Source organism: Streptopelia decaocto, assembly GCF_964273445.1.
Source record: "Streptopelia decaocto genome assembly, chromosome: 4".
Lineage (NCBI taxonomy): Eukaryota > Metazoa > Chordata > Aves > Columbiformes > Columbidae > Streptopelia > Streptopelia decaocto.
The window spans coordinates 71,163,790-71,182,161 of record NC_138658.1 but is presented as its reverse complement, the minus strand read 5'-3'; the positions used below and the strand labels follow the sequence as shown (position 1 = coordinate 71,182,161).

General features: G+C 38.8%; 1 protein-coding gene across 6 annotated transcripts in view; it reads right to left on the bottom strand.

Moving 5' to 3' along the window:
* CTBP1 (C-terminal binding protein 1) overlaps nt 1-18,372 on the bottom strand; it is a 254,878-nt gene that overhangs the window by 6,028 nt on the left and 230,478 nt on the right. For all 6 annotated transcript variants that reach the window (XM_082052083.1, XM_082052082.1, XM_082052081.1 and 3 more), the window contains 5 exons: nt 15,502-15,708; nt 9,234-9,448; nt 5,211-5,341; nt 2,967-3,094; nt 750-867 (listed from right to left, as the gene is read on the bottom strand). In XM_082052083.1, the coding sequence (XP_081908209.1) occupies nt 750-867; nt 2,967-3,094; nt 5,211-5,341; nt 9,234-9,448; nt 15,502-15,708 (799 nt within the window). The remainder of the gene's footprint in view (nt 1-749; nt 868-2,966; nt 3,095-5,210; nt 5,342-9,233; nt 9,449-15,501; nt 15,709-18,372) is intronic.

Here is an 18,372-nt window from a genome sequence, read left to right as displayed (position 1 = left end):
GTAAATACCATATTGGAAGATACAAAATTGCGGATGTTTTTTGTAAATAAAAATTGTGTGAAGCTGGCTATGAGGAAAAATCTGCTGCTAGAACAGCTGCTAGGGATAAAGGGACAAAGAAACACTCTCAAGCAAACAAACTACTGACCGTACAGATTACATGTAAAAAAACTGCCCCTTTCTATTAATTATTAAGAGCTGCTTTCACAGTTGATTGAGAATACACAGATCAAGTCCCTCAAATGCTTTTGTTTAAAAATTAAATGTATAACTTAGAAAACACTATTTTAAACATATTTTCATAATCACCACAGGCTATTCCACTGTATCCACTACTGAATTATTTGTTCTCTCATGTCTGGAGGCCACAAAACCACAGAACAATAGTTTATTATTGCAAGTCTTTCTGTAAGCTACTGCTGTATCATTACCTCCAGCAAAAGGAACATAAACTTCCACTGCACTCACTGGACATGACCAGAATTGTTTTACTGGAATATACAGAAAACTGTACATTGTTCAGATATTACTAGCTACACAGAAAAAAGATAAGAAAAGGAAACATACTTAGGCACTGCATGACTGACTTCGACTAGCAAAATGAGATCATTCTGCTCAATGCAACAATTGTGAATACTGGGGTCTAATCTCAAACTACTTCATTTATTAATAGGAAGGTCTTTTATTTATTCTGGAACACCTACCTCCAAATTAAGGAGGTATTTCTTTCACACCGGCAGCAAGCTTACCTGTATGCAGCACCATTAAGCTCTGGATGAACCACTCCAGGATCCATGCTGGCCCAATGTGTAGCTGCAGTCAAATGATCTTTGTTAACACAGTTTTTCAGGCTGTCTGGAATACGACCTGGGATGCAGTGAGAGAGAGGAAATTTAAAAATTAAAAACAATTGCGTGCCTTCTGCTCTCAAAGTATTTACGCTAAAAATAGTTATAAATATTTGCTAACTTCTGTAGGCATGTGCTACTAGTCTCCCCTTACAAAAGAGTATTTATGTTAAGCTTATTTCATGACGATCTTTTCACTTGCCATGCTTGCCTTCCCATTTGTTCCATTACCATTTTCTGCAGTCCTCCTTATTTAATACTTTGAATGTTTTGGTGCCCAAAAATATATTCAAAGATATTTACTTTCTATTTTATACAGCAGAACATCACTGACTTTTTTTGGAAAAGCAGAACAACAACATATTTATCGTCAGATGGTGGTCACAGCCTGCATTCCTTCCTTGTACACCTTTTTCCAATTAGCTTCTCTTTCTCCACACCCTTTCCCCTCTGTGTTCCCCTATGGCTTTCACATATTCAGCTTTATTCCACATTTCCTTTATCTTTCCTGCATTTGTTTCACCACAATTCAATGTCACCCTCACCTCCCTACTGTTGGCCTCTGTTTAACTTAACTACAAACCACGTGCAAACACTGAAGTGCTGACAGCTTCAATACAAATCAATGATTTAGAAGGCTGATAGCACAATCACACACTTCAAGAACGTATAGAACTGTCTTCCTAGGCACAGATGTTTGGGCTATTGCACAGTATTGAACATATAAATAGCTCCGTCTAGCTGACTTTTATTTAGTTTTCAGATCTTAGCCTGTTAATGCTTATTTGCACATCGATTATCACTCAAGTATGTATCGTAGGCTGGTGTCTGCAATGACTCCCAGAGCTGTTTGGGAGCAGGTAATAGTTATACAAGAACTTAATGAATATACTATTAATATGAGAGCTCTTCTGGAGTATAAGCACAAGGACCAATTCCAGCAAAGGGATGGTCCGACTCCTCAGATTACCCCTAAAACACCAATAAATAGTCCTGTAAAGGGCAATTCAGATCAGGAGTTCAGGAGGTGCCTTTAATCACCATCCCGAGGAGCATCTTCTGTCTGCACAGGCTATAAATGAAACTAAATTGCCCAGCTCCTCTAGAAAAGGCCACTGCGGGTGCTTTTTGTGTAGCAGAGAACGTGCTGGCACTGAACTGCTCTCAAGGTGACACAGATGGCCCCTCATGTCCACAGAGCATTCAGCCTATATCGCCAGGGGGGAAACAGCAAAGTTCCACTAAAGAAAGAACATTAGTGCTTAATGAATCATTTTCCACTATGAAAATCCTCCCTTTTATTTCAGGCTACAAGGGATTCAAACTAATGCCAAACGGCTCCCTCTTCTCATTTTATTTATTAGCAGTGCATGTTCAAGACATAACTGTTTTCTCTTATGTGAACAGTTTACAATTACATGGTAGTTATATAACAAAGAGACTTTGCTCTTTAAAATGCCAGACTTCTTTAGAAATGCTTTAAAGGGAGGAACATCTAAACTAGAGCACCCTCCAAACAAAACACGGAAAACTTTGTTTTGACGTAGAGAACGAGTTGTTGGGATATGAGAATTACTAGGAACAGCATAAAGCTCTAGATGCTTTATCTCTGAACATCACAGCTTTAAATACACAGAAATTCCACATCATCCTCCAAGACAAATTTGGATGAACTTCGGAAAATACAAAGGAGCCAAAGGGAGAAAAATAAAGGAAATTGAACTGCTCAAGACAAATACAAGGGGGCACCTAGGGAAACCTATGAAATATTATCAGCAATATCTGGGTTACTTGCAGTCAAACCCATCAAATGTGTAATATTTACAAGCAACAACGAAACACATGCAAGTTTTTCACATATAAGTACATTTATGTTGTATGGAAAAAGTACTTATTTTGCAGCGCCTGCCTTCGCTGTAATTGCAACGAACCTCCAAAAATGATCTGTTCTGAGAACACACTTGGTGGGGATCTGTTAGTTTCTATATTCCAAGTATTAGAAGTGGTCAACAAAACCTAAGGTTGGTTCTTTTCAGCATCTTTCAAGACCAAAGAATGAAAAAGTTTGTCAAAAAAAAAGAAAAACACAGCAAAGGAGCTACTGAGGTGAGTTAGTACCTGTGATCGCCCTTCGGATCTCCCGTGCTGCTTCCTCCCGCATCTCAATTGAGGCTTGTTCGCTATACCAGGCTGCGTGTGGGGTACAGATCAGGTTTGGTGCATCCTTCAAGGGGCCCTGACTAAAGCTAAATGAAGATTTAGAACAGGATTAAATGACAAAAATATTGGGGGCTGGGGGAGAGGGAGAAGAGGGGAGGGAAAAAAGGGGGGGGGTTCCAGATGGATTTGTACATACACAGATTAATTTCTACAACAGAACTGTATTTCTACTCCTTGTTGGGTTTAATTCTGTCAGTTAATTTAATACACTATTCATGGTATAAATAAGCAACAATCACTTCTCATAGACTCAAAAGGGTAGAATTAAATAAAGTAGCAACATTAGCTTCTGTCCTATGCACTTATTCCTCACTACAACCATTGCCACTGCAGTTTTGGTGCAGAAATGCATGAAGCAAGACCCAAATCAATTCAGGATGCCATTCTATTTGTCCACTGCATCACAGCTTTACTGCATTAGCCAACAAAGCTCTGTCCTCTCAAGAGTCACTGTCAATGTGACATTTAGTCACTTACATAAAAATCTTACTCTCAGCAGCCTCAACTTTTTTTTGGCAATTGTTGTTTTTTGTTCTTTTTACTATTTTTTCTTTCCTGTTCATTTATAGAAACTCCACAGAAAGAAGGAAATTTACTTTACACATTGATTTTCAGGCAAAGCAATAAACCTGTGTAAAAGTGCTATCACAGAGTAAAAAATCTGAAAGTAACTGAAACTTGCTCCTCCTATTTATTTCCAGTTTTAATAAACTTACTCAACTGTAACAAGAGGAGAATATTTTAAGACAAAAGTGTGTTTTCAGAGTTGGTCATAATTCATAAACCAACAGATTTCATCTGTAGTTCAATAAACATCAGAATATCTGGCAAAACTCTTGAATAAAGAGTTGCATGCTGCGATCAGATAGACACGCAGCACTGAAGCCAAAGGAAATTGTGGCTGTAATCCTGCAGCTGAATCTCTGCAGATGGCATCTCCATGCAGTAAATGTGGCTTCCTAGAGGTGCAATGTTCTGCTGGTGCAGATCTGAGCTCTGAATTGGAAGAACATCCATAGCCCAAAATCCCTCGAGCTGTTGGGCTCTGGCGTTGCACAGCATTACTGCATTGTAGTGACTATGTTTAGAAGTAAAGGTATGCATACATAAATTTCTGTGATGTGGTATTGTGTCTCAGTAGATATATAAAAATTCTACCCTAAAAGCATACTATTCTATTTTTTTAAAGCTTCTATTACTCCCCCAAGCTGATATGAGAGAGATTGTCCTCTCCACAGTCTTTACAACCTGTTGTCAAGTACTGAATCTGTTCTTTTTCAAAAACTTATGTGGATCGTTCCAATTAAAATTAACATTTCTCCCTGCCCAGGGTGAACAACTGAAAAATACCTCGTTACACACTAGAACTGAGCTACATCATTCTGTTCTCATGACCCGTAACTCAGAAGTCAGGCTCAAGACCCAAGGACATATCAAACAGGCTCATTTCTGACTAGGAGCGCTGATATTGTAATACCAACGCCACTATGGCGAGTGGTGTATTTCTGCCTAAAATGCTGGACTTCTCGGTGCCATCCAAAAACCAAAGCTTGTGCCACCAGCTCTGCTCATGACAGCAGAGTAAACTACTCCCCCGATAAAGGGCAAAACAAACCCAAATCTGCGCTCTACCTTCCTTAACTCTTTTTGCAACCTGTTACATTTATGGCTTTCCTACAGAGGCAATCTAGACAAAAACATGTCTTTACCTCCAGTAAAGTGTCCTGAAGTAGTTATTTCTCACACCAAATCTCAACATTTTGCCTTCTGAAAAAGTCTGTTTGGACATCAACATTAGTTGCCTCCAGAGTTGCACCAATGACAAAGGAACACTCTGCTCAAAACCATGCCTGGGATTTGAACCCAAGTCCCTTCTATTTCTACTATATAAACCCATTGGATTTTTAATTTTTTTTTAAAGGAATTAGATCTTGGAAGTCACTGTTTTCACTTCTGACCATATACACAAGCTCCATCTACATTTTCATTAGTCCAGTGCTGCACAGATTCGCGTTGCTTTGCTAAGGAGTATTTAGCTACCAAATGAAGGGAAAACTCCATTTACTTGTTGCTGTTGATTGTATCATGCACTAAGACTTAAAAATAAGAAAGTGAACAAAATAAAAAGAAAAGGAAAAGCACCTGAATGGTTCTGACTCATGTACATCTAAGGCTGCCCCTCGTATCCTTCCTTCCTTCAGGGCCTGTGCAAGTGCTTTTTCGTCTACTAACCCACCTCGAGCTGTGTTGACCAGGAAAGCCCCTTGTCTCATCTAGGGAAAGTTAAAAACAAGAATGATGAAATAAAAATAAATGAAATAAAATAGTTGTGGCATTATTTTTTACTCAAAAGAAGCATCCATTACAACAAAGGCTATTCAGCTGGTTTAACCTGTAACAGTTTGTCTTCCCTTTCCATTAGAAAGTACCACAAAATGTGATGCTTCTAACGTAAAATGCTATTTCACAGCACTCAATAACCTTTTGTTTCTTGTAAGTAGTGTCTTTTAACAGAAGCGTTGTTTCAGATATTGTGCAGTAACATGATCAAAAGACACAACTGTGCATATGAAAGTGACAGATCATTTTATGCCTTTTTGTTTCACTGTGAAATTGCATGAGATAGAAACTACAACACATTCTTAAACAAATTCATATTTTGTGATTTTCAACTTTCACACAAGTAAAAGCCTACGTGATTTTTTCAGAAAAACCAATGCTTTTGGATTTTCAAACACTTTTCCCTTCAGTTGCCAAACACAGTACATCTATGTTTTATTCATTTTTGTTTCTTCAGCTTCCTCCTCCCTGTGAGACTTTTCAAATAAAGGTCTAAAGAATTCTTATATTATTCAATTAGAAGGCATGAAAATGAATTTGGTTGAGAACGCTGTGTGCCCAGGAGAGAAGCTGTGCTGTGCTTTGTACACATTAACATTGTAGATGACACTGTGTGGGGAGAACTACAAGAATTTACACCATAATATATCCACAACATGAAAACAAAGTGGTGGTTTAAATAAGGGAGATGGTACGGAAAAAAAAGATAAATTACTACATCCTGCTTCCAGTCACCCTAATACTTAATCTTTTACCAGATATGTCAAACAGCTTCTGGTCTCAGAAGCATTTCTGTGTGGGAAGGTGAGCATATGAAGAGCAGGAACCATGTCCAAGATGAACTATAGAAATCTCATTTCGTACTGACTCCATCTCTCACCGTAAGAACAAGAAAACCCCAACATTTTGACGCCAAGTCAACTACTTGAAACCTACACATCAAACTCAAGCTTATGTAAATGCATCCTTACTCTGAAAGACTGATTTGAAATGCCAAATTCATGCACAACAAGGAGGTTTGGATGAAAGTCTGCTACGAGATTTTTTTTACATGAGATCACAGGGAATATTAAACAATTAACATGTTTATGCTTGCAGTAAGGTTGTAAGAAAAAACACCACCATATTTTGGTGGCCACCTCACTAGGTTTAGCGTGGCCCTGCCTCTCTCCATCTGCGGATTCCTGGGCTTGCAAGAGAACCATCTACTGGTCTCTACAGCAAAACCAAAGTCCACCTCCAGGAGCAGAACTAAGGGACACTTCTTTTAGTTTTCTGTAATTAACTTGGCAATTAGAGCAGTGAGGAAACGGTGGCCTGATCTTAAGGCATGATCTTGTAGTTGCTACTACAAGACATTCCTGATGGGAACTACCCTTGCATCTCCACTGCTTAAGTCAGCCGAGAACTAGATCAAAACTAGCGCAGGAGGGCTCGCCCAAGTGACAATCACCATAGAGGCTTGTGGGAGTTTATACACCTTTCCTATTTCTGTGCTCTTCAAATAGATAATTTGAGTTTTAAGTATAGCCTAGTGTATTTATATGCCCTTTGAAGGACTTGAAAACTTTAATCAAAGTGAACCTTGCTAAAATCGTCTGTCCAACCTTAATAACCTCGCTTGAGTTTTCATTTTAAGACTATTTACAAAACTCTGAAGCTAGTACTAAGGCAAGTCCAAATCAAACAGAACATGGCTGCATAAACGCACTCTAATGGGAATGAATTACGTGACTCATGACAAAACTACAAGGGTGGATGGATGCAGCTGGAGATGACCCTTAATGGGTGGAAACTTGAAAGAGCTTCACAGCTAGAACTGCTGAGATCTGGTAAATTCGCCTACACCAAACCTGCACAGCTGCTGTAAAAATGTAGAGCGTTTAAACTGCAGCGTCTTTTTCTCATATTTGCAAAACTAAAGATGACCTCAGCTTCTCTTAAGAGCACTCGACTGCCCTGGGTTCAATAAACACAAGCTTGAAACACTTCTCTGAGCTATGCTGAGAGTGCAAGGCCAAGCACGATGGTTGGGCACAATGCTCCCTAATTAAAGGGAAAAGCTACTCAAAGAGAAGACTGACACCAAATTTTCAAAGACATTTTAAGGTTATATACTTTCAGATTCCAGACAAAATTCAGGGTGATACTTCAGTGAAATGAGATGAGCCACACTTCCTTGTTTAAAAACTGGTTATTACATGAGCATGCAATATTGGACAGCAGTGGCATGCAATGCTCTCTGAAAATTTTAGGCCAACTCTAACATCTGTCAGCCTAAAAAAAGCTTTTCGGCTCTTTGACACATACTCAGAAGATGTGTTTTACAAATTAAACAGTCAGAGGTGTTACAACTTTATGGCTTTCACATCAGCTGCTACAGTACAGACTGCTCCATCCAAACTTTATCCAAAGCAAGAACTATCTTCTACCATTTTAATCCTTGCTTTACTCATGAAGGATAACGAATAGAGAGATAAATGCTTACGATATCCTTTCCAGTACAGACTTTATCACAGGCATTTCATGCTATCACTCAGTTTTAACCTCTTTTAGTTGGTTTATTTCTCTGATTAATGCACTAAGCCCTCTCCAAAGCTCATCACATTTATCCACCTCCACTGAAACACCTCCTGAGACACTGGCCCAAGTTTCACAGTACACAAAGTGACCGCTGCTAAGCCTCCAGATGGTCGCTGAATTCAGCATGATTCTGTTTGGGTCTAGATGTCTGTTTGCAAAGGCATCTAGCCATGTAATAACCATTAAATGTACCTGAGCACACAACAAAAGAGAATGTTCAGGGCAGGGTGACAGACCTGTGTCCTCTTAGAGATTTGCATTTTAAACTACTTAGCTTTTTTTAGAGTTTAAATCCCAAACCCTGATTTTATGTTGAGATGGATCTGCAAAATCCCCAAACTGTCGAATCAATAAGTGTGTTACATGGGCACTATTCTGCTGTGCTCCCATGACTGTGGAGCACATTCGGTAACTACTTCAATTCTCCTAAAATTCAGGAGTAGTAGGTACAAACTACTTCTCAGAGTCAAGCAACGATTTTACCGCAAGAGTGCTGCTGTCATTGTTACCAACACATACAGACACTGCATGTGTAAAGAACAGCAAAATCAACTTTTCTGCACAATACCTACATTCTTACATCTCAACGTTATATTTCTTGCTGTTACCTACACTGAATTTGGAGTCAGAATCTAGACATCTAATGAAAATGCTTACTATCAAATTAGTCAATAATGGACTAGTTCCTACACCAAGATTTTGAAATTATTTTAATATTACTTAAAACTTTAGAGAGAGGTTAGTATTAATTCTAAGAAACATTATTTTTCCAAATAATGGAATGCTGTGAATGTGATCCATCCATGAAGCACTCTGCAAGCATCAGGACTGAGCACAGGGGGGAGCCATTTAGTCATAATCCTTAAAATGCATCTAAAGAACTGAAATTGAGGAACAAGAGTGAGAGGTAGAACTGCTACCTGAAAGTACACAGGTCAAGGAAGTAGCTACTAGAAGACATAGGAAAAGTGCTTTTACATAAATGCAACTTTATTAAACCTGAGCAAAATTAAGAAGAGCAAATTATTTTCCACAAGTGCAATGTTACTGAGTAAAAAAAGACAATAAAAGCAATAATAATAAGCCACCACCTATTTCTTAATCAGTTATACACCTGCTTGATCTCAAAGCAGCAAAAGAGAAATTCCTTTCAAATAAGAATCTGCCTGTTTACGCAGACAAATGCTATGCAGTGTCAACAACCAGCACCAGTGTGCGGAGGGCGTTCACAGAGATTATTACCTGCTTTATGGTGAAGTCGTTAATAAGATGATGATTGTGTTCGTTCAAGTTGCAGTGCAGGGTAACACAGTCACTGTGGAACAGCAGGTCCTGCAAAGTGCTCACCCGCTGCAGCCCCAGCGCGCGTTCCATGCCGTCCGACAGGTACGGGTCATAGAAAATCACGCTGAAGCCAAAGGCTTTGGCACGTAGCGCTACTGCTTGTCCAACACGCCCTAGAACAAGATAAATACGTGATGAGAACAGATGCGAAGCAGCTGGTGTAAGGTAGCCTCCTCCTGTCTATTGCAAACGCTTGTACCAAACCGTGATGTTTGGTACGGCAATGGGAAGAAGATAAAAATGAAGAAGCGATTCCCATCTCACTTGAAATCATCGTTATGATCAGGAATGTTACATCTAGGCTGTTTCACGCCACCTTTGTTTGAAATAAAGCAGCAGGTTTGCACCCTTTGCAACCAGAGATCTGAAAGGCCAGAAGATGTCACGTAATCTGCAATAATCTGTGTAATGCAAGGGTTCGTCTGCTGGGCCTGTTTATGGCAAAACACAACTGCTTGTGAATACATCCCACCAAGGACTTATTCTTACCCACGATGGACCAGCTGGCTTTAATAAAAAGCTATAAAATTAATCGTCAAAAATGGATGCAATAAAAGATAATTTGTTTAATCTGAAGCTCAGACACTCTCAATGCACGGAATCTCCTTTCTGAACTGGTATTTTCTTTCATTTTGAATAACATCCTCTTGGCATTAAAATGCCTACTAGAATCCTGTCATCTAAGGCCTTTACGAAATTTTGCAACCATCTCCCTAAATGATGAATAAATACAGTCCATCATATGGCACCTAGTTCAGAAGAGTGTGGTACCATTTGCTATTCACACGGACCTTCATTTCTCTCTGTTCCACTTTCCTGACTGTCATTTTTCACGGTTGTGCCTGAAATTGCCTTTGGGCATCACATGTATGAGGAGGTACGTATTTCTATCAGGAGGTACGTATTTCCTTTTGACACACTACCAGTAAAACACTGAGAAAAAACAGTGAATACATCTCATGACTAAGGATACTTGGAAGAACAAGAAATGACACACTTTTCAGGTTACAAGACTACACACCAGACACGTTACTGTATTACGAATGTCAGAAAAAGGCATTTCAAAAGCATCACTAGACACACCATAATCATCATGTATCCTTTAAAAAAAAAAAGTCAACAAGTTTTCTTTTGTAACATCGGAGCTTGTTCAAAAAAGCATCAAATTAACATAGGGAAATCCCATCTCTTTCCAACTGCCTTGAAGGGATTTCCCTCTGCTTTTCAGTTTCTCTTTGAATAAACTTAAGAAGCCACAGGAAGAAAGGTTTTTTTGTTGATCATTTAACCTGAACGCAGCAGTTCTGCGGTGCTTAGCGATAGATATGCTTGGAATATTAAACAGCGTGTCAATCTGATGGGGGCTGTCTGCTTTTCTTTGGGGACACCAAGTTAAAATATTCTTCTAAATCCATTATTTCAATACTTGTGTACAGGTTATTTGTTTGCTTTCTAAGCTGTTTTTTTAATAAACTTGAATTAGACAATTTTCAGCACAAACACTGAATTATTTTCAAATTTTGGCATGTTCACAGCTCAAGGAATCGGTCACACAATTGTAAACAATTTATTTCTTTTTTTTTAAAGGAAACGTATGGCTTCTACTCCAGCTCCATTCATTTTCACATGCAACATTCTGTCATCTGTTCTTTTTTACACTCTTTACAACACTAATACCTGAGGGGATTCATGACAGTGAAATCTCTTACAACAGACTCTCCAGTTAAAGCTACACTTTCCATTCATTGCAACCAGGCTAATAAACCACAGCCTTCCCCATTGTGTGCAAAGTTTCCTTCTGAAACACTTGGGAATCACACGCATGTATTTCCAGCCAGAATTGTTTTTTTACAATTATTTTGTCGGATAAAACTCTTCTGCAACTGACAATTCATAATTAGTCTCAGTCGTTAGACAAATATACAGGTGGACACACATAATTTGCCAATTCCTTTTTAAACTACAGTCTGACAATACAGTACAAACACAAAGCTATGACTTATTATGTAAGAGTTTTTCAGGAAATAAAAAGACTCTCCTGGATATGAGGGTGGCTCAAAACCTACCACAGCAGATCAAGAACAACAGAACAGCACACAAAGCATCCCATCTTTGGGACAACTCTATCTCAAAAGCACGTATGATTGCTATGAATATTCATGGCTGTTTCCAGGGAAGGCAAATTCCGAAGTTCAAAATATTAAATGAACTTCTTGGTCTGTAGTATGGAAGAATGCAGAAAATTAATGTTGCATACAATCGCAAAAAAAAGCAGAAAGTATTTTAAAATTCGGAGATTTTTTCAAAGCTTTGACAAAGCCTGTGCATCATTTCGGTGACACCAGAAGTGTTAGGAGAGACTCATCAAAAACAACCAGGTCTCCTGCTACAGTCTGACCCATCGACTCCCTCAAAGTCTCCCGACTCCCCCAGTTCACAGGTGTCTCTGCCCTTGACCTTGCTGATTTGAGCGTGACAGCAGAGTAGCTGCAGTTGCCAATGACCCACCCAGCCCCAGGGCAAAGAACGTGCATCCTACCCTCATATTACCAAGTTGATACCGTGTAAATGTTGACTACCCGCCCGCAGACTTCCATGTAAAGAAAAAGCACTTTCACTTATAGCAGCTCCTTCCTGTCTATGTAACACTAATGGAGAATCTGGGTAATTTTTACTTCCTCCTGGAAAACTCTGGAATGCAGAGAGTGCCGCTTTATTCTATTTGCTGCTGAGCACATGAAGAGAGCGAGCGAGACCGCTAAGGGCACATCATTTATTGCATGGTAATACCACCCAACTCTTAAGCCTTAATATTGTCTGACAATGCAGATCAGTACTCTTGGCAACACCTAGTCAGGACCGTGGGACTGTTGAGAGAATACAGCAGGTGAGGAAAGACAAAACGAGTGATGACATTCATTACGACACGGAGACAAATGTATTTGGCGGAATTTCACCTCTCTTGAGTGAGGAAATGCATTAGCTATTAGTCATCAGCATTTGTAGCTGGGAAGGAAGGGGAAGGGAGTGTGACTTCACTGCCTTCGCTGCTGTAAAATCATCATTACAGCAGAAGCAGGTTCAGCTATCTATTCATCCAAGTACTTGCTGCTGTTCATAAATATTCTCCTTTAAAAAAAACCTAAATGTGTAGATATAAGGTGAAAAGGTAGCAGGGCTTACTATCCAAGCTTGTGATGCATCCCTTGAAATATAGGACACTGGATAGTAATAAAGATTAAAAGTGACAAAGACAGATGTTTAATGATGTGATATTATTATTTATGTAAGGCTGAAAGAATCACACACTTCTTAAACACATCAAGAATCACAGGCTCTGCCCTAAGGAGCTCAGAGGCAAACCAAACAACACAACAATGACGGATGGTACCAACAAGCACATGAAGGAGGCATCACGCTGTTGAGTCTCTGCTTATCTGCCAGCTCAGTACAAGCAGCGGATGAGAGATGGGGTTAACTTTAAAGGAGGAGCACGGAGTAATAGGATTAAGTAGGCTAGACCAAGTGTCGAAGGAGGAATATGCATGAGAGGCGGCAAAGAAAAGAGAGTTGGGGATGGAAAAAAAAAGGCAAATGAGTCACGAAACTTGGCCAGACCAGTGGATAAGGAAGGGAGTAGAGAAGCTTTGGAGGGAATGAAACAGAGACACACAAGAGCTGGGGTGTTTCTCTTCGGCAAACTAAGAGAAAAGCCCAGAACGGACGTGAGGAAGGTCTGGAGTTAGCTCAGCAGCAAAGTGATACATTTAAGCAACTCACTGCTGAAAAGACTGCGAGTTTAAGAGAATAACAGAGAAATATAGCTATGGTTCAGATATGATGCGATCTTGGATGCAAATTAATGAGAAAAGACAGAATCAATGATACTACACAGAACTAAAGGAGGACTTAGTTCCAGATGGTGAAAGTTAGAATCACAGAATCATTCAGGTTGGAAAAGTCCTTTAAGATATAAAAACAAACAAACAAAAAGTTTATTTCATAGCCTCCCAATGGTTCATCACTTCTGATGTTGACGTGTCTACATAATAAAATAATAAACTGAGGTAAAACTACAGATGTGGGAAGAAGCCACTATTAAAGAAACATAACCTAAGGGCAACAGTCTTTTGAAGGTGGTTGCAAATACACATTTTAGTTTTAAACTAGAGACAGGTGGCCTCTTGCAATGATCTGTAATAGGAAAATGAGTATATCACAGCCTGAGTGCCTGGATTGCTCAAATGCCAAGTCCAGTACAGCCCTATTTCCATATCTTCTAAGACAACATTTTTATTCTTCATTAAAACATACCCTGTTTCCCCAAAAATAAGCCCTACCCCAAAAATAAGCCCCAGCATGATTTTTCAGGATTTTTGAGGATGCTCAAAATATAAGCCCTATTCCAAAAATAAGCCCTAGTTACAGTTCATTTTTTTTTTTTAAAAAAAAGGTCAATTTAAATAGTGTCCAGGCAGCTATACATTTAAGAAAGTAGTAAGTTTTGGAGCAAAAATTAATATAAGACCCTGCCTTATTTTCAGGGAAACAAGGTAGTTACATAGGTGTTTGCTACAACAGGTCAAAATCAAAATGTTACGCCTATTCACACACCTGCACAAAAAGAAACAGTGGAAGTGTTCAAAACTGAGTTTGAACTTGATTTTCCTTCATGTTCTGAATACTCTCTTGTATGAAAAGAAATAGGAACAATAAAAGGCTAAAGAAGATGGCTAGTTAAGAACTGTAACAGATGTGCACCTTTAAAATCAGATTTTACTAGCGTTTTAGTGTATCATGCACATAAAAAACCCTTGCTTTTTAAAACGAAAACCTAGAATTTATGTAGCTTTATACACATATTGGCAACCTGACTATCCATTTGTTTCTGGATACTTTTCTGTTATTCACAACAAAAACAACACACACAAAATTCACTTATAATCTCAGTGTGGAATTTGTGCATTTAAAAAAATGCACTGTCAACAGGACAGATATCTCCAACAAATATGCATATAGCACGTGAGCCAAGGATGAAATTCCAAAAAGCAGGTAAGCGTTTCCATTTTTAAAGACACTGCAGGTGATTGTCTATTATTTATGTACAGATGCTGCAACTGTAAGTGCAATAATCATGAGGTGCATGATTACATGGGCATAGATTTGAAAAAGCAACTTCGTTACTGTCTTCTTGAAAGTCATATTTTAAAGGCAGTTCTTTGACTGCGAAGATGTTTTTGCTGTGCTGCATACTCATTTAAATGAGTACCATGTAACACTAAGCTATTTTCAGCTTCCAAAACTAAGAGTTCGTGACTTGAGTTATTTGACAGCAATGTGTAACAGGAACAGTCATTTAAGTATGATGCCTTGTTGTCAAAATCGTATTATTAATTCCTGTGGATGAATACCACAGCAATTATATCCACAATCTATCAGATCTTTGATAAGACAAGCACATGACTGAATAATTTTTATATAGAATCTGACTTGCTTGTTTTTCTTCTCTACTTGTGTAACAGACAGTAATTAATTCATCTCAAGCAAGCCCATCCATCTGTTAGATGCTGAAACACATTCAGGGCCATTCAGAGAGGTAAGTAGGTGATTTTATTAGGTCTGGAAACATTTCAAACTTTCTTGCCTGTATTTTTCCTCTCGTTTGAGCTGGAGTACAATTGAAGCTGCAGCTCAACCAAATGCACAGAATAACTGCTCTGCAGGCTGTTACTGCGGCAAAGACTCTTCAGATATGTTAAAAACAGTAGAGGGAAAAAAGCGCACTCAGAACCAGATGTGACAACAGACAAGAAATACAACATATCCATGTGACACTGGGCTGAAGAAGCAAGATCCTTGTCACGGAAAAGAGAAGCGATGGTGTTTCCTCTTACAACCCGCGTTCCTGACAGCAGACAATACAGCAACAGAAAGATGTACAGGAATTCAAAGAACTGAGAGGGTATCAGCAACAGAAAGAGTTTTCTGAGGGAAACAGTGTTGTCTAAGGGGAAAACATTTGAGACATATCATATAAACACCGGGAATGAGGTGCTATTATCCAGAGGAGCGAACCAGGCGTTCCACTTCTACAGCTCAAATCTTCATAATTTTTTTGAAGCAATGGAAGGTGAGGAGGATTAAACCACCTCTCAAGGCAACGTACCTAATCCAATAATGCCCAAGGTCTCCCCTCTGATCCTGGCAGCTCCAGAAGCCACTTCCCGGATCTGTTCGACGCTCTGTACTCTCGTCCCTTCTCGCAGAGCCTGGTGCAGCCAGGTGGTTCGCCTGTACAGGTTCAGAATGTGGCACATGGTAGAATCTGCTGTTTCTTCCACTGAGGCAGCTGGCACGTTACATACTGCGATCCCTGCAAAGAACCAGGGGGAAAGGACACCAGTTGCCAAATGTTTCTTACTTCTTCTCATTTAACAGCAATTGAGGAGTATGATGTTTAAATTTACAGGTATTTCAACACTTGTTTTGCACAAATACTAAGTTTCCGACTGTAATGGTAGAGAGAATACTTGACATTAGTTGATAAATATGTACAAACCTTTTTTCTGGCATTTTATTACAATGTACGGTATTTGCAAACTAAGGCAAACAATAAATCGATCACTGAAACCACAAAAGGAAAGCACTGAAGATGTCAGATATTAAAGAAGTCCTGGTAAGTGTTTCACATGCACACTGAGCTTGATGTTTTGAATAACAAAGAGGAATCCTCCTGGCTCGCAACAGTGCCCTTAATGACCATTGTTTAGATTTAATTGCGTGAGTTAGCCTTCCACCACTGAGCAGATACCCTCCCCAAAGCCATCTATACAAGCTATAAAAGAGATAAAATAATTTATAATAACAGAAACTCTTCAAAGCCCTCACAGGATGACTATTAGTATTTCCAATTCATGTATGGGTAATCACGACAATTTGTTTCATGCTGCACATGGGTTTGTAGAATAACAACACAACGAATCCAAGTCCTTTCCTGGCCCTTCAAATTAACGAGATAACCTATTGCATTGTCAATAGGGAAACATAAAATTTGCTTCTTCATGGCAGGTAGAGATAATGTAAAATTAAGGCTGTGTTCCTAACAGCTGAAAAGTTCCTAGTTGAAAAGGGCTTAACACCAAGCAGCTAAAAGACTGTTACAGATTTCCACATTGGATTGATTCAAGACTCACAATATTACTTCAAAAAAGGAACAAGTGATTATAATTGCATGCAAGTTATCCCATTCTGCTCTTTACCTTCTGCTACTCAATATACAGCAGTTAAGCAAAGTGTTTCCTTGAAACTGTTTATATCCTTTTTGACTCGTTTCTCTTCATTCTTTCTGTTTACTTCATGTTCTTGCTCTAATCATCAGCTCCCACCAATGTCTGTGTCTCAGTTTTGCTGATCGAGATCACAATCAGTATGCAGTATAATTTCACGGTGGAGGAAAAAAAGTGTTCTGTAGACTAGAAAACACCCTACTACTGTTTTCGCTGTCTAGTTGTTTGGGTTTTTACATAAACAAATATTCAATGACACCAGTATATCTTGCAAAGCAAGGAAGAAAAAAATTATCTTAAATAATAGTAATAACAATAATCTGATAAATAATAAGCTTATACCATATTTATCTATGTTTTACATTCAAATGCCTTTATTCTGCTGCCCAGCACTCTTTTACAGCTTTCTTCAGATCAGTAAACAGCAACATAAGGAACCTGCAGAACTATTTGTCTTTGCTTTTGAGATACAGTGTCTGCTGAGTCACTGCTCTTAGACTGACAAAGATAAAACAGCATAATTGGCTGGGATATTAATCTTGGCATCCTGTTAACATCAATGCTAGTATGAAACTCACCTTTTTATAAAAATGGGAAAAAAGCATGAGTGGGGGTAAATGTACAAAACTGAAAAATAACATCCCTTTAAGTGCATAATTTAAAACAGCCGCATTTACTTATACAAGTCTTTAATGGAGCACAAATGCAGGTTTTAGATGGCAAAACAAATTTAACAAGCGTATCTTCTGATAGCTGGCATCAACAAAATAATGCTTAAATATAATGCTTTAAACATAATGCTTATGCTTAAAGGGAGCTTAAAGACTTATATAACGTATTTGGGAAGAGAAATAAGGAACTGAACTCACCTTATAACTTCCTCCCTAATAGGTTTCCTTAGGATAATTGGAAAAGAGTTAGATAAATTTCTCCCCTAAACTGTAGGATTTCCTTTTCCTTGTTTTCCCTCAACTTTAAAACCAGCTAATTTCTGAAAGGCAGACACATGGTGAAGCACAAAAGGCAGCAAGAGGCAAGGATATGAAGAAGAGACATTTCACACAGGAAAAGATGGCACATTATCATATCCGTTGCTTCTAGCCCACCTCCTTTCCTCTCCCCTTTTCCCAGTGCTCTCTGTGATCTCGTGTGAAGCTCAGTGCTGGAAAACTCAGGAGTTGACGGGCATCACCTTGACTCCCACTTCACCTGCATCCAGCTACACTCACAGCTTGTACAGATTTTCTAGTCAACAGTTAATAAACTGGAGAAAAAGTAGACCAGATCTTAAAGATTTGATCCAAGCAATGTATGTTTTCATGCATTTTAAGAAAAGTGTGAGCTTGAAGATAATAGGAAAAGCTGGTAAAAAGCCCATGAGACAGCTCCTTGAAAAATAACTCAAAAGTTACTACCAAGTTCAGGAATATGTCGGACTTCACGGTCTAACTCTATAATTCAAGAGTGAATCAAAGCTTTTTACAAAGAGCGATTAACTCTCATATTACCTCCTTGAGATGTACATTATTTGTACTAGTTCAGAAAATACGAAGTGATTTGTGCCAGTAGTGGTGAGTTGGTATTTAATTCCAACCATTTCACCCTATTAAAATCAGAAGTTTTTCACAGTAAACCTTCCAGCATTTATTGGCCGTTAAAAGAGTGGACAATTTTATTTCGTAAGTACTGGAATGCACAAACAGGATGGATCCTAACTGTGCAATTCAGTCTAATCACAAAATAGGAAATGA